The sequence below is a fragment of the Dipodomys merriami genome, unplaced genomic scaffold, assembly GCF_024711535.1.
Source record: "Dipodomys merriami isolate MVZ:Mamm:240054 unplaced genomic scaffold, mDipMer1.0.p SCAF_29, whole genome shotgun sequence".
Classification (NCBI taxonomy): domain Eukaryota; kingdom Metazoa; phylum Chordata; class Mammalia; order Rodentia; family Heteromyidae; genus Dipodomys; species Dipodomys merriami.
The window spans coordinates 8797323-8824088 of NW_027204381.1; the positions used below are offsets into that span (position 1 = coordinate 8797323).

Here is a 26766-nt window from a genome sequence, read left to right on the forward strand (position 1 = left end):
ACCCAGCCCTCAGGGCTTCGAAGTGGAATCACATGATCAGGAAGACAAGTTGCCATGCCTTGTCCTTCTTCCTCAGTCCCCTGGCTATTGTGTAATGGACCCCAGGCTTCTCTGTGCCCAGACATTTCTTATGGGTAAGGGGACAGTCAGCTTCTGGCCCTTTCACTTGTTTCTGCTCCAGGATGCTCCTGACAAGCCTGAAAAGATGGAGAGGTACCTGGGTCCCAGAAGTGGTAGGCCAAAGAGGTGGCTTGTGGAAACTTCAAAGCATCTCGCCTGAGACTCCCAGAGAGAAAGCTTCCTGATCTTGAGTGTTTTTCCCTACTTAGGATGAGAGAGGCCTAACTCCTTCTCCTGCTGCCATCTCAAGGACGGTCGGTCAAGGGGAGTGTAAGCCATGACTCCCCAGAGGTCTGCAGGCAGCTCTGCATCCCAGGGACACACACAGATCCTGTATCAGGAAGCCCAGAGAACCAGTAGCCAAGGATGCATGCTCAGCAGCTCTCCTCGAGACACCAAGCAACCTAAGGGGAAGCTGGCTCTCATTTCCCAAGGAGAGACTAGCTTCCTAGATGCTCCCTCTCTCTAGCCCCCCCATCAGCTGCAGAATCTCAGGGAGACTTCCCAACCCAATGCCCTTTATGTTCTTCAGAGAAAAGAATTGAAGTCAAAAAACATGATTTGTTTTCAAGATTGCAAGTAACGGTCAGCTGAGCCAACGCCATCCTCCCCCTCCCCCGGCCGCTGGTGTTTGGTAGATGGAGATGCTGAGCCACAGCCCAGCCAGCTTCTTGGCCGGGGCCTACTGCCTGCCATTGTTGTCTGACAGTGGGTTGGGGGTCCGCACCTCACCCAGGGAGGCTGTGCCCTCGAAACGTTGGGAGGCCACGGCTGCTTGGTGGGATGCACTCTTCCGCACGATGTCTCCCTTCCGCCACAGCACCACTTCCTGCAGGATTGAGGGGGGCAACAGGAAACCTGAGAGGAAGGCTTGGGAGGGGGCTTCCAGGAGCTCCCACCTTGGTCCTGGAGAATCTTAGGCAAGAATCTCTACCGACCTCTCCTTGAAACGGGGGCTGCCTCTGCCTCTTGTCCCTGCTGAGGGTCCAGTATCAAGTGGGAACTCTCATTCTTGCTGTGGGATTTTGGATAACCTAACATTTCCACCCCTTGCTAAAATAACAGCATAGACTGACTAGCTCCTCTCTTGTCTGTTTAGTCTGTTAAAAAATGGAATCTACCCTTCCCTGGAAAGGATGTTCTTTCTTTCTGTGCAGTTCCCAGGACACCTAGGAGTCTGCAGGGGGCAATCACCTGCTGCTTGAAGTATCGCCGTTCCTCCTCATCTATCAGCACCAGGTTGAGGTAATAGCGCACAGAGAACTTCTTGTTGATGTCCCGCATGGTGGGCGTGAGCTCATACCCTGCCAGGAAGAGCCGGATGGGGATGGACTCTCCTGCAAGGAGTGAGGCAGGAATCAAGGCAAGGGACAAAGCACCCCCAACTCCATCTTATACCGGCTCTGTTTCTGAGGCTCCAACTGAGAAAGGCACAGAGCACTAAGCAAAGGCTTCTCCCTTTTGGATGTTGTGCTGTAACTCCCAGTAGCTGCTGCAGAAAAACTGGGTTTCTTCAGTTTCATCCCTGTGGGTACCTTTTGCCTGTCTTCTCACATCTTACTGAAGTTGAGTGTGAAGGACATAGGGATGTTGTGTATAAACATCTTTAGGCATACACAATGTACCTGCTTCCTGAGTTTTCAAGAGGCAGGTGTCAAACCCAAGAGGCCAGTCATCCAGCAATTATGACACCACCTCCCTCCATCCAAGTTAGAGCACGTCCCACAATACATTCCCGATCTTGAATATGGATCTGCGGGGCAGGGGAGGGCCTAGAACATAGAAATATTCACTCTGGTCCCTAGTCTACACTAGCCCATTTATGACTTGTGAATATACCTGTTGCTTTTTCTGGACCTAAGTTCTCATGGAAAACCAGAGAATCCAACTGCACAATACTTTTGATCCCTTTTAGTTCCTAACACTGCACCTTTCTTAGTATACAAGGAATAAAATTAGGGCAGTAATTCTACTGGGAAAGGCCAAACCTATAATGTAGTCTAAATATAAATAATCTTAATTATCTGTGCTTTGTATCATCTTCTTGGTACCCCATTTCATTTGTGCAGGAAAAATGACAGCATCAGAGAGTCAGGAGAGCAAGGGCTCTCCCAACGCCTAGCACTGCGACACATAGGAATATGCTGAATATACCTAGCGTTGCAGGCTGTTAACTCCATACATTCCTTCTTCTATGTGGAACAGGCCATGGGAATACACTGGGTAAAACCTTGGATGCACCCAGCACTTCACCATGAGAAGAAACACTCTTCACCCTCTGTTGCTAGGGAGTCAGTAAAGAATGTAAATGTTCCTATGCCACAATAATCACATGAATCCCCTGAATTACAAACACTTTTCGATTCTGCTCATCTTAGATGTACTATCAGCCTCATGGGGTGAGAGACCATTTCCATGGGGTTCTGGTGCTGGCTGTAGCCCTGAGTAGTGTGTTGTAAGTACCTTATAGGGCCCCTCTATGCTAGATTAGCAAATTCAGAATGACTAAGTTTTACCAGAGCTAAGTGATGAAAATGACTGCCCCACACGATCTCTTTAAAAAACAAAAGTCAGGATGGCAACTAGAAAAAGAAGTAAAATGTTCACACTGTATCTTAAATCAGTACCTTTCAAACTTACATTTTTTAAACACCAACAACAAAACAAGTCTAATTTCTTTTTTTTGTGTGTGTGCCAGTACTGAGGTTTGAACTCAGGGCCTTAGCTTTTTGCTCAAGGCTGTCTGGCACTTTACTATTTGAGCTATTCCAGCTTTTTGTTGGTTAACTGAAGATAAGAATATCTTGGGGCCGGGCGCTGGTGGCTCACGCCTGTAATCCTAGCTACTCAGGAGGCTGAGATCTGAGGATCGTGGTTCAAAGCCAGCCCGGGCAGGAGAGACCGTGAGACTCCTATCTCCAATAAACCACCAGAAAACCGGAAGTGGCGCTGTAGCTCAAGTGGTAGAGCGCTCGCCTTGAGCTGAAGAGCTGAGGGACAGCGCCCAGGCCCAGAGTTCAAGCCCCACGACCGACAAAAAAAAAAAAAAAAAAAAAAAAGAATATCTTGGATTTGTCTGTCCTGGCTGGCTTTGAATGGAGATCATCAGATCTCAGCGTCCCGAGTAATAAGATGTGAGACACTGGCACCCAGCTCCAGGTCTAATTCTTGAGATTAAGTTTAATATATGCATAAAGTCAATATTGAACTGCAGTGGTTAAAGATGGAGTTGCAGCCTAAAGTTCCAGAGACTCAACTTTTCTATTCCTTTTTCCCTGTGGTGCTGGGGACTGAACCCAGGGCCTCATGCAGAATGCTCTACCACTGAGCTATACCTACAGATTCAACCTTTTATTCTTCCTTATTAGCTCTCACAGTGTACACACAATTAAGAGACTAAGAAATCACAAGTTAGTAAGCATTTCACTTCAACAATGTCATCTCTTAAGCTCTTCCCAAATTCTGTACAGGGCCTGGAACCAAAGGTATGGTGGTAGGGGACCAGAAGGCTCACCTCGTACTGGTGCCCCATCCATGATCTCGTACTTGGCTATTGTATCATTCTCATGGTACACATTGGGGCCTGTGCCTGTTGTTTCCCGTTTGATGATGTCTATCTCCATGTGCTTGATTTTGATTCTCACCAGCAGGAAGTATATCTTCCCTACAATGACATCTTTCAAGTGGTATCTGAAGAAGAGAAAGTAGAGGAAGTAAGGTGGTGGTGCCATGGCTGGCCTCTGTTTCAGCAGAAAGCACACTGCCAGGACTGCCCATGCTGTGCATTCATCCATCTTCCCCTCCTTGCTGCCATGGTAGAATGAGTTACCTAATATCCTTTGCACAAATCTGGGTGATTCCCATTCTTCCACAGTCTGCTCAAAGGACATCTATCCTACATAATACTCCACTCATTCTTATGTACTCGTCTGCTCTTGTCTCATCAACACATACTTCAGTATTGGTGCTTTTAAAATGTCTGTGGTTTTCTTATGTTTGAGAGGCCAGTTCTACAAACCAGGTCTCTCCCTTCCTCCCTGTTCTCCACATAATGTCTTTTGGGAACTGGACCTGAACAGCTCACAACAAACAGTTGTATTTGCTCTGAGCTGGACAGGCCAGGCAGAAGCAGTAGAGGGAGATGGGTGAGTCTCTCTTGGAATCAGTGTCTGCTCTCTGGGCTCTGTTTGCATGGCTTGTGCTGCGTGCTCTGTGTGCTCAGCCTAGTGGACACGAACACTCGCAGAAACTTCAGACTTCAACCTCCTTATATGACAGTATAAAAAAGGAAGATAGGGCTGGGAAGGTGGCTCAGTGGTAGAGCGCTTGCCTTGGATGCCTGAGGCCCTGGGTTCGATTCCTCAGCACCACATAAGCAAAAAGAAAAAAGCCGGAAGTGGCGCTATGGCTCAAGTGGTAGAGCGCTAGCCTTGAGCTGAAGAGCTGAGGGACAGTGCCCAGACCCAGAGTTCAGGCCCCACGATCGGACCCAAAAAATAAAAAAAAAAAAAAAGGAAGATAGAATTGAGAGGGTGCAGAGAGAGGTAAATCCAGATACCTAGTCCTCAGATGGGGTTCTCCAAGGGGTCTCAGCACCTTTCTTAGTCCATTAGGAAGGTTGCAGACCTGAGTAGATAAGTGCACATCTTCTGCTAGCTGCTGCCATTAACAGGTACCTGCCACATTAGTGGACATGACCATACAATGCCCGGAGAGGAGAAAGGGAAGAAGCCAATTTCCATGCCAGGCCCAAACTGGCCTCCCGTTTAGATGGGCCAGGCCAAAGGGGCTTATTCCAGGTCATACTTGGCTCCAGGCCAGGGGGTGGAAGGAAATAACTTCATATCTATTCCAGGTACTAAGTATGTTCTTAGTTTAGAAAATGTTGTTTCCCAGCTCTTGCAAAGGCGACCATCTAGATCAACTTCTATCACTTCACTCAGCCTCTGTTACATAGTAGGTCTGGAGCTGGGTGAAGTGGACAGGGCAGGGAAGCACCACAGGGAGACTATAATTGTACACTTTTTGTTTTTGTTTTTGGTCAGTCATGGGGTTTGAACTTGGGGCCTGGGTGCTGTCCCTGAGCTCTTTGTCCTCAAAGCTAGCACTCTACCACTTTGAACCACAGCACCACTTCTGGTTTTCTGGTGGTTAATAGGAGATAAGAGTCTCATAGACTTTCCTGCCCAAGCTGGCTTGGAACTGAGATCCGAAGATCTCAGTCTGTTGTGTAACTAAGATTATAGGCCTGAGCCACCAGTGTTTGGCTTGTACACTTCTTTTTAGATCTCTGTGAGTAGAATATTCTGTTTACTTTTGGATATTTGATTTCCAAACATTTTCAAGGACAGATTATATTCAAAAGAAAGATGCTTTTGAAACTGTCAGACTTCCGGAAAATATTGTGACTTATAAGCAGTTAAATACTTTGGTGTTTTATCAATAAACACAGTCTAAAAATACACACACACACACACAAACACACACACAAAATAGATGACAACAACAAAATACATAGTTTCCCAGCTTACCAGTTAAAAGAAAAGTTATTCTTCTCTTTTTCTTTGTTTTTATTTTGCCCATACTGAAGTTTAAACTCTGGTGTCACATTTACTTGGTTGGCACTCTGCCACTTGAATCATGCTTCCAGCCTAATTTTATTTAAGCTGGTTATTTTGAAGATAGTCTCATATATTAATTCTGCCACAAGAGGCTTCAAACTGTATCCACAAGATCTCAGCCTCCTAAATAAGTTAAGACTACAGGCATGAGCCACTGGCACCTGGCCTAAAACTGTTTTAAGATCTTTATAAAAATGGATTGGGTATTTTTGACTACAACTCATATTAGTCCAAGAAGGAAGCAGCAAACTATTGTAAATGTTTGTTTTCTTCACTGTGATTTCTAAAGACACAGAGGAAACAAGTCATAATGGAATTGTGTTCTCTGATTATTCTCATCTGCAGAAGGAAACAGCTATCCCTGGAATCTAAAACAACCTAAAAGTTACTTGGCTTGACATTAAAGGCATCTTCAGATGTTTAACTCTAGAATGCTACTTAAGTTAGTGTATTGTAAGTAGAGTGAAGTATCAATTTCCAGGCCCATCTATCGGGAACTAATCTATTATATGTATTTATTTACTATATTATTTCTGTTTCCCCCCTCCCTTACAGCATATCTCTATGATTCATTAGAGTCCAGATCTCTATTAATTGGCATACAAATCAGATTCTGTCTCCAATTATTTTTTGTGTGTATGCCGGTACTGGGGATTGAACTCAGAACTTTGCAGATTCACTTGGCTTTTTTGCTCAAGGCTGACATGACTTGAGCCAAACTCTGTTTACAGCATTTTCTAGTTCACTGGAGGTAAGAATCCCATGGAGTTTTGTGTGTTGTTTTTGGTTTTGTTTCTTTTTTTTCCCCCCCCTGGCTGGCTTTGAATTGTGATCCTCAGTTATCAGCCTCCTGAATGGCTGGGATTCCAGACATGAGCCACCAGTGTCCAGTTCAACAATTATTCTACAGTCATGTGGCCCAGGATACTTACTTGGATTTATTATACTCAAACTCAATGTGCAGGCAATCCTCAATCCCCACTTCCATCTTGATGGAAGAGTTCAGCTCCGGGTATGTGCTGAGTGTATGAACTACAATGTCCATCTCTTTGACAACATCATTGAGGCGGCGGCTGATGGTGGCTCGAAGGAAGTACCTAGAGGAGATGGAACTGTCATGAATGAAATCTCTCCCTTTGCAGATGCTGCCTAGATACACACACCAAACTGGCACACTTGAGAGAAACCCTTATGGTGATTTTTAACCTTCTGGGATTTCATATTCCTTTGAGAATTTGTATCCCTTTGAGAATTTATGGACCCAGAAAAGAGTACACATGTGCATCTACATAGAAAATGTTTTCACCCATAATTCTAGGGAACTGAGAGACTCTCTTGTGTTTGGAGCCTATGACCTTGGTTTACAGCAAGCTGTTTGCAGGCCTTTCATGGCCCTTACCACTATCTTCTATTTGTTGTTGTTGTTGTTGTTGTTGAATGTATGCAGGGCCTGGGCACTGTCCCTGAACTTTTGTGCTAAAGGCTAGCACTCTACCACTTGAGCCACAACTCCATTTCTGGCTTTTTGGTGGTTAATTGGAGATAAGAGTCTATGGATTTTCCTGCCTGGGCTGGCTTCAAACCTCAGATCTCAGCCTCCTAAATAGCAAAGATTATAGGTGTAAGCCACTGGTGCCCGTCTTCTTCCATATGTTTTTATGCAAGTTTTCTTTCTTCACTTAACACCTGGCCTTTGGGGCATAGGGATCTGTCCATGATCTTTTTTTTTTTTTCTTGCCAGATCTAAGGTTTAAACTCAGGCCTTCGTGCTCTCAATTGCTTTTTTGCTCAAGGTTAGCATTCTCCTACTTGGCCCATAACTCCATTTTTGGCTTTTTGCTGGTTAATCTATCTTACAGGCTGACTTCAAACTGCAATCCTCAGATCTCAGACTTCTGAGCCAGAATTACAGGCATGCTCCCCCAGCGCTCTGCTGTCCCATACTTGTATATTTGCATTTCTGTTCATCTTACCAATGTTTGATCGATAAACATTTTTCAAGTGTCTCATGGTTAAAAGAAGAGAAAAGGAAGAAGTTAAGTCAGCTATTCATCCAGCAAACTTACTGAGCTAAGCACTGTGTTAGTCATGGGATGAATAAGATAGCTTCATGGGAAGCTCACAGTCCACTGGGAGAGATGGGCAAATAAAAAGAAAAAGTACTCAAGGAAAGTGCTAATTCCAGATGCTACAATTTAGTGCTGTGGAGAGAAGAAAGGGGAGCCCAAGAATCAAGATCGGACCTTCATGTAAAGCAATAGAGGCTGAGTTTGAATAGCAAAGAAGTCTGGTTCAAACTTGGGGATGAGGCTGTTTTGTAGGCATAGGGTTAGAAAAAAAAGACCTAAGTTCCTAAAGGTTTAACAGGTCCAGGTTCTGTAGCCAGCTACTTTAACATCACCTGTCACTTGGATATAACACTATGCTAATATCTAATGGGGTAGAGAACACCCCTTTAATTATAGCTTCTTTTCTTTCTTTCTTTCTCTTTTTTGTCAGTCGTGGGGCTTGAACTCTGGCCTGGGCACTGTCCCTCAGCTCTTCAGCTCAAGGCTAGTGCTCTACCACTTGAGCCACAGTGCAACTTCCAGTTTTCTGGTGGTTTATTGGAGATAAGAGTCTCACAGACTTTCCTGCCCCGGCTGGCTATGAACCGCAATGCTCAGATCTCAGTCTCCTGAGTAGCTAGGATTACAGGCGTGAGCCAACAGTGCCTGGCCTAATTATAGCTTCTTTTAAATGGCACTTAGTTAACCTCTATTGCCTATTAAGCATTATTGGAGATCTTTATAACCATATGCTCACCACATTAACTACACATTTGTTCTACTGTCTTTCATGTGGCATGTATTGCTTTTTGGCTCATCAACTTCTGTCACATTGCCCCAAAGCCTGTTTTTGGAAGATACTGCTTTTTTACTCTACGAGGGAGAGTAAAATTTTCAAGTCAAGGTTTGTAACTTTCTTCCTTTTCTTCTTTGTGCTGTTTTTATTTTGCACCTTCATCCATCCACTTTCTTCATCAGCAAACCTCTTCCATCTCACACAACCACTCTCAGTCAGAAAGAAGGACTGAAAACTCTCCCTGCCCTGGCATATCTGACATTTACTTACACTGCTGAGGGACATAACATTTTAAAAAGCTTCCCAACTGATTCTAATGTGGGAACCTGGGTCCGCCATCTTGATCCTTCTGTTTTTCCAATTTTCTCCAAATATTCAGTTTTACTTTATTCTATTTTTTTTTTAAAGCTAAAGGCTCCTTCCTTTGAGCTTATAAAAAGCTTCAAGTTTACAAATCCTGAAAACCTGCTTGCTTTCTAGCCCAGGCTAGTCTCCCAAGTGCTGGGATTACAGGCAGGCCAGTGTTACACTGTTGACCTACCTACCACAGCTTCTCTTTCTTGTCTTCCAGACAGCTGTCATAAGACAGGTCCCGTTCCTGACATCATTTTCTTCACCAACTGCTACTCCCAATCCCTTCCATGCAGTAGTTTATGTGACCTTCCAGGTGCCAAAAACAGTGCTCCTTTTCTCTGAGTGGTGCAAAAACATTTCCTTCTCCTTAAACTTCCTGAGGGTCTTTAGAGGTGCAGGACCCTAACAGACCCGATTTTCTTCTTAGCCCCACAGGTCCTGGTTCTTCCGTCCTTACACGGCTTCCTCCTTGGGAATATGAATCAGTTCTTAGTTCCTCCTCCATCCTGTACTCAGAGCCTGGACTGTACTTCGGGAATCTGGTGAAGATTTACAACTCTCTACATTGTCAGCACTTCAAATTCCTCTCCAGAATCAAACGAATCATCTTATTTGCACATCATTTCTCCCTCCTCATAGTCCTGTCTCTTCCTATGGCTGCAAGCCTCCGCTCAGTAAATTTCACTGTTGTCTATTAAGTAACTCAATTTCTGTCTGTTCTTGTCTCCACCAAAGTACAACTCGTAGCTGCCTATCAGTTCTGTCTCTGAGTCCTTCCCATCGTAGTCACTTTAATCTTTAAAAGAACCATTCCCCTAAGGTGAAACTAAGATAGCCTAGAAAAAATTTTTGATATTTCTCCTCTGCCCGTATAAGATTACAGTGCTTGATATGGAATTTACATCTTCCTCAGCTAAAACTATCCTAATTTCTCCATTTTTAAAAACCTCCTCTCTTTCTCAACATAAATCCTAAAGTCTTCATCTAATTTGGACATCATGATTTTTTTGTTTTATTAATTGTAGCAAAATTTACAATTTTGACTTTTTGTGCCAGTACTGGGGGGATTTGAACTCAGGGCCTTACATGTTGTACGTTGATGCTATATCTCTATGCCACACTTCTAGCCCTGGGCCAAGTGGCTAAGTTATTTTTATTGTTTAAAGTGAGGTCTCATGCTGGGCGCTGGTGGTTCACACCTGTAATCCTAGCTACTCAGGAAGCTGAGATCTGAGGATCGTGGTGTAAAGCCAGCCTGGGCAGGTAAGTCTGTGAGACTGTTACCTCCAATAAACAACTAGAAAACTGGAAGTGGCACTGTGGCTCAAGTGATAGAGTGCTGGCCTTGAGCTGAAGAGCTGAGGGACAGCGCCCAGGCCCAGAGTTCAAGCCCTACAACCGGGAAGAAAATAAATAAATAAAATAAGGCCTCACTTCCTTCCCAGACATGCATTTGAACTGTGATCCACTTTTAAGTTCCCCCGTGTCACAGTGCGCATGTACTACAATGTCCACAGAGCACGCTCTACAGGCTCCAGCCTCCCCTCTGTGGACAGGGAGTCTTGAGGACTTTTCTTCCAAGCTGACCTGGCACCTCTATCCTCCGAATCTCAGCTTTCTATGTAGTTTGGGATTACAGGTGTATGCCACTGCCCAGGTATGGGTTGAGAAGGGGTTTTGAGAAATTTTCCCAGCCTCTCTAGTAGCTAGGATTAAAATAATGAGCTACCCTTCTCTGCAATTACAAACTTTTTTTAAAACAAAGTTTTAGCAAGGGTTTATTTTAATGTAATAGGAGAAGATAAGGAGAAATGGAAAAGAGAGAAACATTTCCTGTTCCCATGCAGGAAATGGGCGTTAAAAACTCCTATGACCTTTTTTATTTTTTATTTTTTTGTCGTTGTTTTGTTTGGTGGTGGTATTTTCTATGTTTTTTATTTTTTTTGTGCCCATCCTGGGACTTGAACTCAAGGCCTGGGCACTGTCCCTGAGCTTTTTACTCTCAGCTAGTGCTCTATCTTGGGAGTCACACAGATCCACTTCCAGCACTTCTTGTTTTTGGTAATTTAGTGGAAATGAGAGTCTCACAAACTTTCCTGCCCAGGGTAGCTTCAGTCCACAATCTGAGGATTTCAGCTTCCCTACTAGGGATTATAACTAGGATTATAGACATGAGCCACCAGTGCCCAGCTTTGATGCGTTTTTTTTTTTTTTTTTTTTTTTTTGCTCTGAAGCCCCAGGCTGGACTTAAACCTACTATATAGCCCAGGTTATCCTCAAAGTCAAGATTCTCCTGCCTCAGCTTCCTGAGTGCTAGGATGAACTCTTGACCTCTGTTTTAATCCTTTTAAATGGACAGTTCATGGGGCTGGGAAGGTGGCTCAGTGGTAGAGTGCTTGCCTTTCATGAATAAGGCCCTGGGTTTGATTCCTCAGCACCACCTAAGTAGAAAGAGCCAGAAGTGGTGATGTGGCTCAAGTGGTAGAGCACTAGCCTTGAGCTGAAGAGCTGAGGGACAGTGCCCAGGCCCAGAGTTCAGGCCCCACAACCAATTAAAAAATAAAAGCACAGTTCATGACATGATACATATTCATACTGTTGTGACATTATTATCACTGTCCATCTCCAGAAATTTCCCATCAATCTTAACTGAGGCCCTTTCCACAATGATTTATACCTTTTTCATTTCCCCATCCTCTCAGCCGCTAGCAACACCCACTGTACCTTTTGTGTCTATGAACTTGACTCTACTTGGTACTTCAAGTAAAGGAACTTAATTAGTATTTGCCCTTTTGTGACTGGCTTAAGGTTCATTCACATTTGAGCTTGACAGAATTTTCTTACTTTAAAGGCTGTGTAGTAATCCATTATACATACATACTGCATTTGTTTATCCACTCATTTACTGATGGAAACCTAAGTTGATTTTACCTCTCAGTTATTATGAATAAATACTGCTATGAACATGTATGTACAAACACTTGCTCCAGACCTAGTGTTCTTATCTTTTGGATAAATAAGTAGTGAGTTTATGTTTCATTTTATGTATGTGGCGGTATGTGTGTGTATCAGTGTGTGTGTATATGTGTGTTACAATATGCTCTACCATTGAACTACACACCTAGCCCTATATTTAATTTTTTGAGAAACCCCATGTCTTAAACAACTTTCCTCTCTGACATAAAAATATGAACACAAATTCACTGGGAAAAAAATTGCTGGGTATGATGGCACACACCTGTAATCTCAGCAATTCAAGAGGCTGGGAAGACTGCCTGTGCTACACAGATAGACCCTGTCATTAAAAAATAAATAAAGTTTTATAACCAAGCTTAAGTGATATTATAATCCTCATTTTTCTGTCTTTTTTGAGTGATAGGATAAGATTTCCTGTCTCTAGTGGGGATAACAGCACTACTTACGCTACTCTGTAAAGACAGAAGAAGAAAAGTCTATGGACACATTTCTGATGGGAGGGAAGAAGCTGGGGGAGTGCAGGGGTTTATTGGTCTTGTTAGACTCTGAACCCATCAAAGTCCAGACTTGACATGATAAAAAGCTGGTCTTTTGAGATAGTATCAAGACCAAGGATCAGGTATTCAGTGACAATGGAGTCTGCTTTATCCCATCACATAATCTTAAGGTTAAATCTAAGCAGCTATTGTTGCTCTGTGTGTGTGTGTGTGTGTGTGTGTGTGTGTGTGTGTGTGTGTGTGTGTGTGTGTGTGTGTGTGTGTGTGTGTGTGTGTGTGTGTGTTGTATACTTCATCTAGCATCAGTGTGTATTGTGTATTTTATTGCTCCAAAACTGGAGCAAGAAAAATATTTCCATGTACTTATAATTTTATTTCAGTGCTGAGGCTTGAACCCAGAGCCTTGCACATGCTATGAAAATGATCTATCACTGAGTTACATTTCAGCCCTATGTTCTTTAGTTTTTAAAGACACTATGTGACATCTTTTTGTTATTATTATCCTCCTCCCACCTCCACAAAGATGGACAGATCTAGAATCAGCATCCAAATCTATATCACCTATTTTTCAGGTAAGAAAGGTGAGTTATGGACTTTAAGGTCACATTGCTGTTGTAGAGCAGAGCTACGCAGAAGTTGGCATCTCTGGACACCCAGCCAAGGGGTCAGCTGAGTTACAAAAAAAAAAAAAGCCAACTGCTGAATCCCTGAGAATTTTAACTACTGGTTTTTAAACATAGCTAGCTATTATTTAAAGGGAAATTACATAAACTTACAACTAAGTTATCTATATTAAAAAACAAGAGTAATATAGGCTAAAAACACATGTCTCCCTACCTCTGCATCCTGGGATGGCAGGAGGGCAACTGGAAACTGGCCACCATAGAGACACCTAAGCTACGGAGATGGACAGATGCTTTCCTCCCAGAGAATTCATGTTGAACCTGTGCACCATCACACCATGGATTGCCTCACTTCCCTCTTGATATCAAGCAAAGGTCCTCAGAAACAGAAACAGCTTCACGGTCTACTCACCTGGGGCAGATTCTGGAGCACAATGGGGAAGTAGCAGGGACGACTTACCGTAGCTTCACATTCTGCCCGGTGTAGGATTCATAAGGCTTCTCCACATGGGTGAACTCAAAGTCGAAGGCCTGTGACTGGGTGATCTCACCGGGCCGAGCCAAGTCCTTCACCAGGGATACAAACTCATGGTGGTTCCCCCGATCATAGTAGAGTTCTGGTGAGAGAGCGAGATGGACAGGGAAGTTTCCTATTAGACCCAGGCCACGTGGAGACTGGTGAGGATGCTCCAGGCTAGAGGTACCACTCTCCTGACGGACTCTCCACATTCAACCCCCTTTAGCCTTAGTTTTGGATTCTTTCCCTGACTTCTGCCCTTCACCATATTCACTGGTATCCCTGTTTCCAAAGAGTTCTCTACTTTTTTGGTTGTTTGAGAAGCAATCTCTCTATGTTCTGGACTAACCTTGAACTCCTAGGCTCAATTGATCCTCCTGCCTCAATCTCACAAATATCTAGGTCTATAGGTGTGCAACACCATGCTTGGCTGTCTTCTGCATCTTATGAGGTCCCATAGTTCATAGAGAACCCAATATAACCCTGTTCCAAAACACTGCCATCATTAGCAATCCAGTTACTGTGCAGCCCAATGAAAGTATAGGGATAGAGTAGAAACAGGGACTCAGGCATGGCTCAAGTGGTAGAGTGCCAGCCCTGAGCAAAAAAGCCAACCAAGAACTTGAGGCCTTGAGTTGAAGCCTAGTGACCAACCCAACAAACAACCCCAAGCAAAACCTTTTAGCATTTCTAACTTTTGAAAAAATATGCATAGTTATTTATTCATGTCAACCCCCTTAGAATAATCTTGCAAGATTGTTAAGGTTGAACCTTATCACTTAATTCACAGTGATGGAACCTGAGGTATAGCATGGAGGGCTTCTTCCTATACTGTCTCTATGTCTGGGACATGCTATTAATGGGAAAAATAACACAACCTGCTTCATATGGTTTTCTTTTCAGTAGCAGGGTTTTCAACTCAGGGCATTGTTCTTGCTTGGCTTGCTTGCTTGGCTGGTGATGTACCATTTGAGCCACATCCCCAGCCAAGCTTTTGCTGGTTATTTTGGAGATGGAACTTGGTGAACTTTGCTGCTCAGCTTGGCTTTGAATATCAGTCCTCTAGGTTTCTGTCTCTTGAGTAGGTAGGATTACAGTAATGAGCCATGAGCACCTGGCTTCATAAGGTTTTATGAGAAGTAAAAGAGTTAATTTTGGGAAAGGATTTAAAATAGTATACTCAATAAACAGGGCTACTAACTGCTCCCATGGATCAGAAGGCCTTCTCCAACTTCTACATGCTTCACAATTCTCTACAGGTTGGCTGGAACTCAGATTGCTTGGAGGTCTCACAAGCTCTAGGGGTGCTAGTACCATACTTTGAGACACGGCTCCCAGTTCATCCCCTTCAAGGAACATTTCTGTTGTTTTATGTTAAGCTCAGTTCACTATTGGTCCCATGTTACTTTATGTGTGTCTATATTTTGTATATGAGATCTTTCTTTTCCGCTTTAGACCAAAGGCCTTTTAAAAATGACACCCATGGGAAAATTGGATATCCACATACAGAAAACAAACTGGATCCTTATCTGTCACCCTCTACTCATATCAATTCAAATACCTCAATGTAAGACTTGAAACGATGAAAACTATTACAGCAAGGAGTAGGAGAAACATTAGAACTTCTTGATACAGGCAGGAACTTTCTGAGTGAAGTTTTAGGGACTCAGCAAATCAAAGAAAGAATCAACAAACAGGATTGAATTAGACTAAGAAGTTTCTGCATGGCAAAGAAAATAGTTAACAAGCTAAAAAAGACAGCCTACAGAATAGGAGATCTTTGCCAGCTATATGTCGCACAATCCCCTAATATCCAGAATATACAAAGATCTCAAGAAACTAAACCCTCCAAGAATCAACAGCACAGTTAATAAGTGGGCAACTGAGTTAAATAATGACTTCTCAGAAGAAGTAAATATGGCCAATAGGCACATGAAGAAATCCTCAACATCTCTCACCAAAAGGAAATGCATATCAAAACAACATTGAGATTCTATCTCATAAGACAGCCATCATCAAGAATTAAACAATAACAGATGCTGGCACAGATGTGGGGAGGAAGGAACTCTAATGCACTGTTTGTGGGAATGTAAACTTTTTCAACTATTCTGGAACGCAGTTTGGAAATTCCTCAAAAAATGAAACACAGAACTATCATATGATCCAGCAATTCTACTTCTGGGTATTTATCAGAAAGATTACAAACTAGACACAGTAAAGCCACTTGCACAACCATGTTCATTGCAGCATTACAAATAGTCAATATGGTATGAAAACAGCCCAGATGCCCCTCAATGGACGAATAGACCAAGAAAATGTGGTATATATACACAATAGAATTTTACTCATTAGGAAGAATGGTATTACATCATTTGCAAGGAAATAAATGGACATGGGAAAATACAATGTTAAATGAAGCCAGGTCCCAGATAGACAAAGGATGCATATTTTCTCTTATATGTGGAAGCTAGAACTAATTTATAAATGTATAAGTAAACACAAATGGGGTTGTATGCAAGTGTACACCAAAGTATTAATCAAAGAATGGTGTTTGCAGGGAGAATTCAAACAGTGAAATTCCTTAGAGCATCTTATAGCCCAACAATGCCAGAAAGCTGGCACTTGGAGGAGGAAAAGGTAGAGGAGAGAAGCAATGGGAGTGGGGTTGACAAATGAAGAGAGGAAAGAGGAGAATGCAGTCATAATATTCAATTCATATTCTATGAAATTAAGAAAATTGGGATGGGAGAGAGAGGAGAAAATGATGACATTGGTCAAGATGCATTGTACTTATAAGCTGATTTATTGACTAGTAACTCCCTTGTACAACTAATTAAACATAATAATTTTTTTAAAAAGAAGTTCATATCCCTAGCTTCCCAACCCCTACTAAGACCCGGCCCTGCAGAGGTGAATATTGAATTCTGACCATAATGACACATGGCCACACCCCAGGTGTTCCTGGGTTCCAGCTCTGTTGGCTGTAACCAAAAGTGGGGAGATAAACTAGGATATGAAGCAGGCAAAGGGATACTTGCTGCTTTGGCAGTTTGCTGCTTGGGAGAAAGAGAGAGGTCCACAGAGAGCAGTCTCTGGGACAACCACACATTGGGCCTCTCTCTCTCTCTCTCTCTCTCTCTCTCTCTCTCTCTCTCTCTCTGGGGTGATCTGACATCAAGAGGAGAGCTGCGTTTGCTCTAGGACCAGCTCAGGAAGGCACAGATCTAAGTCTTGATTAGGAATGAAGCATTCTTAGCCCTCCCCCCAAACCAGATCTCTTGCCTCCCCAGGGCCAAAAAGCAGTGTTCAACCCTGCCTCAAGGGAGAAGAACCAGGCCCAGAAAAAACAAAACTGGATTTGGCTGGTACTTTTCACCCTGAGTGCAACATTTCCCTCATTGCTGGTCCAGGAGCTTCCTCTGACATACCAATTCCATAGAGACTGTTCTTTTACTGGGTGTGTTTGTGGGGTCATTTCTTAGCAGAGCAGGTTCTGCCATAAGATTTATCCAACTTGTAGATTAGAACAAATCATGTTAAGTGAGGTAAGCCACGCTCAGAAAGACAAAATGCACATGTTTTCTCTCATAGTGGGAAGCCAGATTTAAAATACAACTGCACATGAGAACTTATACAGGACTTCATTCATTTACACAAACAGACTAAAGGAGGGTATAGTTAGTGGAGGAACCCAAAGGTGTAACTCCTCTGAATATCTAAGGTAATGAATTCCAAATATGTTTCCCCCTCCTCCCCTGGTAGGGGAAGGGCACAGGAATGGATGGAGGAAAGGTGAGCAAATGCAGTCACTGTATTCAATAGACACTATGTAAAAAATGAACTATTCAACTCTTGGGTATGGATAAATGAAGGAAGGAAGGAATGTCCAAGAAACATTGCACCCATTATGGAATTGTAAAGCCTTTGCATAACTCAATAATAATAATAATAATGAAGAAGAAGACAGAAGAGGAGAAAGAGGAGGAGGAGGAGGAAGAGGAGGAGGAAGAGGAAGAGGAAGAGGAAGAGGAAGAAGAAGAATATACATCCAGCTTGGGCTGCAGGTGTAGCTCACTACATTGCCTAATATAATGCACTTGCTTAGAATATATGAGAAGTGCCTGAGTGTAATCCCAGCACTGCAACAAATAAAACCAGATTTATCCACCTTGGTAAGGTGGCAATAATGTGACGGTCCCACATCAGTGATGCACGTCCCATGTGAATTTACAGTGTATTCTGTGGTTACTATGTACGTTGGATCAATATTGTACTGCAAACAACCATCTTCTCTTCCAAACATTAAATGATGTCTGCAGTGGGCAGCTTTCTGGGTAGTGATAATCCACAAAAATGTGCTAAAGGGAGATGACAGCTCCAAACTATGTGGGGGGAAAGTGAGCAGTCCAGTAATGTGTTGCCAGTGAAAGCAAGGAGCTGGCCAAGTGCTGCAGCTCTTGCTTAGGAGCTTCTTGGAAGACAGACATTGAGAGGATTGCAGTTCATGGGAGGCCCAGGCAAGAAGTTCATGAAACTTTATCTAAACCAAAAAAAAAAAAATTGGCTGGAGGGTGGGGGGAGTGCCTGTCAAACCAGCTATCCAGGCTAGTTTGGATGTCAGATCCTATTAGAAAAATAATGAAAGCAAGAATGGTTAGGGGCATGGCTCAAGTGGTAGAACGCTTGTCTATGCAAGCGCAAGACTGAGTCCAGTGCCTAGTACTGCCCACCCTCCAAAAAGCAAAACATTGCAGGAACAGGTAGAAACAGGGCCTTGACCAGCTCCAGCAACCAGGACTCCTCTAATCACTCTTGCTTCCTGGGCCCTGGTTGATTGTGATGACTCCTTAACTTGGGAACCTGGTAACTTAGTTCCCAAACACCAGATTCTGGCCCTAGTTCCAGGGTACAGAAGCCCACAGAGAAAAGGCCTCAATGTGCATGAGCTTTAAGTGGGAAATCCCAGAGTTCAGAGGAAGATGGGAAGAGAAGGATGGAAAAATACACAAATGTGATCCCACAGCTCAAAGGCAACATGAGAAATAAACAAAACAGAGAAGGTTCATGGAGTGCTTAGGCTGCCAGCATTCAGGATCCTAGCAACGGGGCAGAAGTGGGCTGCCTGCCATAGCCAGGGAATTGGGCAGGAGATGGCCTTTGCTACCCAGCATCACGTTTTCCCTTATGCTTCTCCTCCCGTAACACATTACAATCAGCTCCTACACGAAATGCCAAGTGCCTGTTCAGTGGTCTGAACAGGGATGGCCACTTAGCCCTTTGGTTTTATAACTGTAGAAGCCATTTGCCATGTTTGCTTTTACAAATGTCACGGGCCACAGGAGCAGAAACAGTAGCCTTACTTTGCTACTTGCCAAAAAGACTGGTTTCATCTTGCATAAATTAAAGCAACATATCTAAGCTCTCTCTCTCTCTCTCTCTCTCTCTCTCTCTCTCTCACTCACTCGCTCTGTGTGTGTGTGTGTGTGTGTGTGTGTGTGTGTGTGTGTGTGTGTGTGTGTGTGTGTGTGTGTGTGTGTGTGGCTTGAACTCAGGGCCTTGCAAGCTCACTTGGCTTTTTTTGCTAGACTGGTGCTCTACCATTTGAGTCACACCTCTACTTCTGGTATTTTGTTGATTAAATGGAGATAAGAATCTCACATACTTTTCTTCCCTCAATCTTAACCTCCTGAATAGCTAGGATGACAGATGTGAGTGTTGAGCACCCGGTCCAACTGTTCTTTCAAGAGGTTTGGACCCAGTAGAACTAGGAAACTTGAAAAGATAAAGGGGTGGGGTTGGGATAAATGGGAAGGGAGAGTGAGAAGGATGGAAGAGCTGACATTGGTCGAAATGCATTGTTCACATAAATGGGCGTGTTCAAACCTTTTTATATAACTATTTGAAGATAATAAAAAAAAAGGGGGAAAAAGAAGTTTGGGCCCTAAAGAGAATGTGAATTACCTATACTCTACCTCAGAGCATCAACTGTAAGATATCTCTAATTCTTCCCAACCACTAAAGTCTAAAGAGACATTTCAGGCTTGAAATAGGAACTGGACCCACATCCCACCCCTTCTTTAAATTAACTTCTGTCTTTAGTTTCTTTCTCTGTCCAACGGGAGGAAATAAATTTTGCCTGCTGCATATTTTCACGATAAAATTTGCCACCAATGGAGAAGTGAAGTTGTCACTTAGGGAAGAAATTGAGCCAGCTTCACATCACAGGTTGATTCTGTGACAGACATGTTGGGGCTGACTGTTGGATGAGGACTACATATAGTCTAGGTTTGTTACTCTGGAAGAAATATAAATCATCAAGAGTTTCCTTTTCACCTTATTTTCCTAGTTCCTGCTTGCTGGCTGGCAAACTTGGTCCATCTGTACTGCTCAAGGCTCACATACTTCTCCAGGGCAGAAAGAAATCTTGGGGGGGGGGCAATCATATCTCTGCTTTTCTCATATCATAGCTCTAGCTCTGCCCTGAACAGTTCCATTCCAAACCCTGCTGGTAGTTTCATAAAGTAGGCCAGAATAAAGTCAATTAGTCTCAATATGCCTTTCACTTGGTGTTTCAAGAGTTAACAAACAGAAAGTCTATGGAGGTTTGTTGGTGGTGGTAGTTTTTTGTTTTTTGTTTTGTTTTTTGGGTACAGGGTTTGGGTGGGACAGATGGGCTTATTAGGAACTTTAAAAATCCAGATAATATCCATTTGGCCCTGGAAGACAGGGATGTTTGTGTCTCTCTCTTCTGCAAGTTTGACCTTCTCATTATATTTGGTTGATTTGAACCCATTAGTCACCAAGTTGGCCCAGGTCTGCCTTCCATTCTCCAGCAGCATTCCCCAAAGGATTCCAACTGGAAAGTGGTTATTTTTTTTCTAACAATGTGCCTTTTACACATGACTGTATGTCTCTAAAAATGGCAGCCATGGTGATATGACCAGGTCTTAGAACTTTCTATCCCACAGGCCTGACCCAGAAGATTCCCCTACCACATGTTTGCTAACCTTGTAGAACAGAAGCCAAGCTAATCAGAAAGAACATGCTAGGTACAGGCAGAGCAACAATGCAGCTGAAAAATTTATTGAGGATAACAAAACCACACATGATCTAAGTGAATACATAAGATCTTATTATACTCTCTGGACACTGGTCAAACTGTAAGAGTTGAGTAGTTGTTGCAGGACAAAATGGACAAATTGACAACTTCACTTCCTCTTATACAGGGAGTGAGAGGTCAGTCTCAACTTGGCATAGGAACATGGTAAAAGAAAGTTACAAGAAAAAGCTGTTGAACTGGCATCAACTTTGGTGCTTTATTTTTAATTTTTTAATTTTTTTATTGTAAAGATACTGTACAGAGGGGTTACAGTTATATGGGTAAGGTAATGAGTACATTTCCTATCAAGCATTGTTACCCCCTCCTTTGTTTTTCCCCTACCATCCCTTCCCTCAACTTTGGTGCTTTCTTATCCCAGTTCCCTAGGGAAGGATGCTGCTATGGTGAGGGCAAGGTGGTCATGAGTTATCTAGGCTCTCAGTGGCTTTGATTGAGAGCTACACCTCATCAGCTTCATCAATGCTTTCCTCCATGTACAAGCAGGAAGCCCCTGATATGTACTAGAGACCAGACATGCAACCTACTTTCTCCTTTCCGGCCAACAAAGTGACTGGGGACTGGGGATATAACTTAGTAGAAGAGTGCTAGCCTGGTACATATTCATATCCTGGGTTCATCTCTCAGCACTAAAATAGAATAAAATAATAAAATAATGGGCTCCAGGAGAAAGTTGGGGGGGGGGAATTCCAGAGAATGGTTTCTGTAAATTCTTAGATCTGACCAATATGTCCACTTATCAAACATTTATCGAGCCCCTTTTTGTGTGCTAGACTAGCCGCCAGACTAATAATGTGCTGAAGGCAGTTTCCAGCTTTTGGGGGAGGAAGTCAGACAATTGCTGAAAAGAACTATCAAGGAGGCTTGGAAGAATAGTAGAGGAAGTGCTTAAGTCAGTCTGGGGCAGCCAGTACGGCTTCCTGATTGATGTGATATTTGCAGGTTTTGATAGATGACTAATAACTTAGGTGAAAGGTCATACTTGCAAAAAGCTGTTCATATACAAACGGAGGATACTAGGATTCTAGAAAAAATTTTTTTAAAAGTACTGGGCTTTGAACTCATGGCCTTGTGCAGAACAGAATTATTCTGAGGAAGCTACAGGTGGTAGTGGTGAATGTTTAGGGAGAGATGAATCTAGAAAGACAGGCTTGGACCCACTCAGGAAGGACATAAATGTACCTTCCCCTCTACCCAGGAGGGAGCCAGATAAGAAGTTTCAGGGGAAGACTGGCAATATCAGAAAGTTCATCCTTTTATCCTTACAGAAGATAGAGGGAGAGGGGAAACAAAGGTAGGAAGGTTCAAGGAGAAGACCTCATGATAAATGGGTGCAGCCTGGAGGGTGAGAGCAGCACAGATTAAGGACACATCACAGAGCTGGTGAAGAGACCAGCTGAGGACATGGGAAAAGGAGTGAAGGCCCTAAGAAGACTCCTGTATTTCTGTTCAAACTGATCTAGGTGACATAGACCAAGATGGAGACAACAGAAGTAGGGAGGGGTATCAGAGCTTGGGGTGAGTCTCTAAGGCACTTGTGGGGTATCCAGGTTAACAGGCCCAGCAGGCAGCTAGAAAGATGGGTGTGTAACAAATAAAAGAGTTCCAATCAGGACAAAGAAACAGTATGGGAGTCATCCGACACTGAAGTTAGAGGTATGACTGAGAATGGAAGGGCAAGTTATAGAGAAAGACAAGGGCAAAAAGTTCGACCTCCTCGAAAACTCCTGGGCAAAATCAGTGAGGAAGGATGATAAAACTCTGATGGTTTTCTTAGCCTTGTATACCATACAGCCAGCCGCCAGAACCTGACAGAAGGTCTACCCACGTGATACTCAGTGGGAGAATGCAATGAAGGAGAAAAACCACAGAACCACAACTTTAGCAATGCTCTCTATGAGTCTTGCTCTGGTGCCCTTAGGTCAGTTTTATGATTGTCTTAAGGTGTGTCTCCTGATTCTTTAGTGGAACTAGGAGGATGACAATGAAATTGAACTGCCTAAGGAAAGTGGCTTTTTGCCTCCAAACAGGCTGGTGTACTTTTCATATCAGTGTGAATACAAACTTCTTTTTATATCAAATGCAAATAGAAGGGTTTTGTTTTCTTCTGGCTTTGAGACAAAGTCTTACTTGGTAAGACCATGGCTGGCCTTGGTCATCCTGCCTCAAGACTTCTGAGTGCTGGGATTGCAGATGTTTACTACCAAACCTGGATAGAAATGTTTTTCAAGACAGATATACTTTTTTCTTTTTTAAAAAGTGGTATTGAGATTTGAACCCAGAGCCTTAGGGTTGCTACATAGATGCTTTACCAAGGAGTCACACCTCCAGATAGGAAGATTTTTCCAATATCTTATTCTTGATTAAGAAATATATCTCAAAGTCCAATAAAATATGTATCCATCCATCTTAATCTACTGCCATTTCTTTTTCTTTCATTTTGGCAATACTGGAGTCTGAACATGGGCTTAAGCACTCTACTACTTCAATCATGTCCACAGCCCATTTTGCTTTAGATTTTTTTTTTTTCAGATTAAGTCTTGATTTATGCCCAGGGCCAGCCTCAGATTGCCATCCTCCTACCTATACCTCCCAGGATTACAGGTGTGAGCCATCGTGCCTAACCTACTTATTAAGATAAGGCTTACTAACTGTTTGTCCAGGCTAGCCTTGAACCACAATCCCTTAGCTCTCCACCTTCTGAGCAGCTGGATTACAGGAGAGAACCATTAACACCCAGTTTCTAATACCATTTTCTTACTTAATCATGGATAGTGAGCTATATACTTGAAGGACACAAATGAGATTGGTTCCTCATGCAACATTAGTTATGACTGGCCCATGTGGCATAAGCAAGAACATTAAGACAATAGAGTTGAAATGTGAATTCCCTATAATTATGTATAGCAGTCTTATTGGGAAGATATAAGAGTACAGGGGAAAAGCAGTAAATCAGTGATTGAATTTGTGAAATGGGAGAGTTATAACACTAACTACTATCATTTTCAATAAAAGAATCTTCTATACAGGGTATGAGGCATGATTTTTTAACATGCTCAACATTTTATTATCTTTGTTTTACAACTGAGAAAGTTGTAAAACTTTCCAAGTCTCTTGGTCAACTCAGCCCAGTGTACGTAAAAGCCCCGGAAGAAGCAACAGAAAGTTCTGAAAAGAAATCCAGTAAAAAAAAAAAAAAAAAGTGCCTTAGAAAGCTATGAACTGACAGCTCATGCCTGTAATCCTAGCTACTCAAGAGGTTGAGGTCTGAAGATCACGGTTTGAAGCCAGACTGGGCAGGAAAGTCTGTGAGACTCTTATCTTTAATTGACCACCAAAAAGCCAGAGGTGGAGCTCTGCTTCAAGTGGTAGAGTGCTAGCATTGAGCACAAAAGCTCAGGGACAGTGCCCAAGCCTGAATTCACGTCCAGGACCAGCACACACAAAAAAAGATGATGTCTTAAAATTAGACAAAAGGCCAAATGGGCCAGGTATAGTCTTTGGCTTCCTCGGCTACCTTTCTATTTAGATAGAGGGTGTCACCATTCCATTTAGTTTTACTATTTGGGTCAGAGGACATTCTAGATTATCTTCTATATACTGGCAAGGGACCTCCACATGGGAGCGATAATGTAGGATCCAGACTGAACATAGCTGTGGACATTATGGTATTATGGTGCCAGAGAATTAACTTTAAAACTCCAATTTAAAAGTACCAATTCTTAGTATGTGAGTGTTTTCTACTATTCCATATAGTTGTGGTTGATATAAAATGTTTTGGATTTTCTCCAACCACCATGTGGTTCTTGTCTAAAAGTGATTTTATCCTCCAGAGTACAGAAGGCACTATTTCATGTTTTTGTGTCACAGTGGATAATGCCACTGGTGTCTGGTCAGTAGGGGTGGGGAATGCTGCTAAACATCCTGTGATACCAAGTATTATCCAACTCCAAATGTTAACATCATTGATTCTGAGGAGCTCTGCCATCTAAGACAGGAGCAGGAAACAGAAGAAAATTGCAAGAGATAGAAGTCATGAAACCTGCTCTCCAAGCCTTTTTCTGGGACGATATCAGGCCTCTCCTATTCTGGCTTCCAAATAACAGTCAAAAGGTCCTTTGCGATCAGCCAATCTGATTTCATCCTCAAGCTGATTTCATTTTCTCAAATACTGATGGGCAAAATAACGTATGGCTGAACACAGTACCACAGAATCAGGCTACCAGGACTTCTTTTCCAAGGTTCTTCCTGTGTCTCAGTGTTTCCTGAGTGTTTGTAATGGAGAACAAATGCTCTGCTACACACTCAGGACAGGAGAGAGCTTAACAGGCTTTCCCAAGGAAGTCTAAAACCATGCCATATGTTCAATATGTTTGCTGCCCATGAGGTGTTTACTGTGATGCTCCTCCTGACCTCATGACACAAATGACTTCTTTTAGAGCACTTTAATAACACCTAAGACTCCAAATAATCTTAGACGAAGAAAATCCAATCTTGATGGGCAGTTCCCCAAATCTTTATTACTGCCTTTTGTTGTCTAGTTCTAATGATTAGTAGCTAGGTTTGAAGACTTTCATTGAACGTTGGCAAATTCTGATCATTTATTTGTGACTTTAGAAATATCCTTTCTTTGTCTTTAAGGCAAAAAAAAAAAAACCAACCAAACACAAAACACAAAACAACGGGACAACTGATGACTAGCATTCTAATAAGGAAGTATGAGAAATATAGGGTAGGTACGCAGTCAGATTGAAGCAGATTATAGGTTTTCTCTGCCAAAACGTGTACAGAATAGGTAGTTCAGACCTTATCTCAAGAGAAAAAAGAGAGTGGGTGGGGGCACAGCTTAATTTAGAGTCTGACAGCTGAGATGTCCAGTTGATGGGAAAGTCATTATGGGAAGAGCAGATCTTCCCCTAACAAACCCACCTGCAAGCTATGTCCCAGAGCACCTCACTGGGAAATCCTGGGTCAAGAAGCAAATCTGATCATATGTTAAAGAGTCAACAAAGATACCTAGGGGCCAGGTGCCCACTCAACCTCACAGCAGGGCCCTTCCTCCCGTCCTCCGTCTCCATCTCCCAGTTGTGAGCTGTCACTTTTGGCAGGGAGGGCAGTAACGCTAGGGGAGTCGCCCACGGGCGAGACTTGTGGCTGACACCCCCCCCCTCTAGTTTCAGACTGCCGTTGACAAGAGCCTGTGACAGGCCTCATCCAAGCTGGGCCCTCAAACATTCCAGCTTCCCTGTCCTGAAACCCCCCTTTCCCCCCCACCCCCGCCCTCCCCAGTGCCGTGCCCAGGCTCTCTGACAGCTCTGGGGGAGGAAGATTCCAAGGGTCAACTCACCGATCTGCCCGATGAACTCGATCTTGATGCCCTGGTGCTCTAGCCGCTTGTTTGGATTCTTGAGGGAAAGGCTCACCTTCCCGGAGACTGTCTCCCCGTCGTAGAAGAGGAAATATTTTTCCTTCTTCCCGTCCTCAGTCTTGTGCTCCGCTCGCTTCCTACTCTCCGCATCGTTCAGCAGGATTTCCACCTCCACGCTCTGCCCGAAGCCGAAGAAGCTCATCTCACCGCCAGGCCCCTCTGGTCTCAGTTAAGGACAGCTCCCTTCCTCCGAGGCGCGGGCTGCCCTAAGGGAAGGAAGGCCAGAGGGCCCGCTGCGGGAGCGCGCTAGGTGGCCGCACCGCAGCCCAGCCCGGCTCTGCTGCTGCGCCGGGCGGTGGGCGAGGACCGACTGCCTGGGGAGGGGCTGGACGGGGGAGGCAGGCGGCTGCGGGCTGCAGCGCCCCGAGCAGCAACGCTCAAAGGAGCAATGCACCGCACGTCGCCAGTCCTGAGCAAGCCCCGGTAGCCGGCTGCAGGGCAGGGAGGAGGCGAGGGTCAGCCGTGCAATGCTGAGGAAGGCAGCAGTGCAGGGCCGTGTGCGTGCGTGCCCACCGGGCGGGGTCCAGCGCCGAGCAGCACAGCGAGCTGCCCAGCCTCCGGCGGTGCAACGCACCGAGGGTGCTTCGGAAGCTGCGGGCGGGGGAGGGGGCCGGCGAGCTTCAGCCCGGATGCGCTGGAGATGCCAGGCGCATGCGCACAGCGTTTTCT

General features: G+C 43.7%; 1 protein-coding gene across 1 annotated transcript; it reads right to left on the bottom strand.

Annotated features, from left to right (window-relative positions):
- Positions 1–661: 661 nt before the first annotated feature.
- On the bottom strand, positions 662–26671 carry Vps26b (VPS26 retromer complex component B). Its single transcript, XM_070038332.1, has 6 exons — positions 26017–26671; positions 13496–13652; positions 6674–6838; positions 3635–3810; positions 1315–1457; positions 662–949 (listed from the first exon to the last, which is right to left on the bottom strand). Exons 1-6 carry the CDS (start codon positions 26237–26239, stop codon positions 803–805), a joined length of 1011 nt encoding a protein of 336 aa, XP_069894433.1. The 5' UTR covers positions 26240–26671; the 3' UTR covers positions 662–802.
- Between the last annotated feature and the right edge of the window lie 95 nt (positions 26672–26766).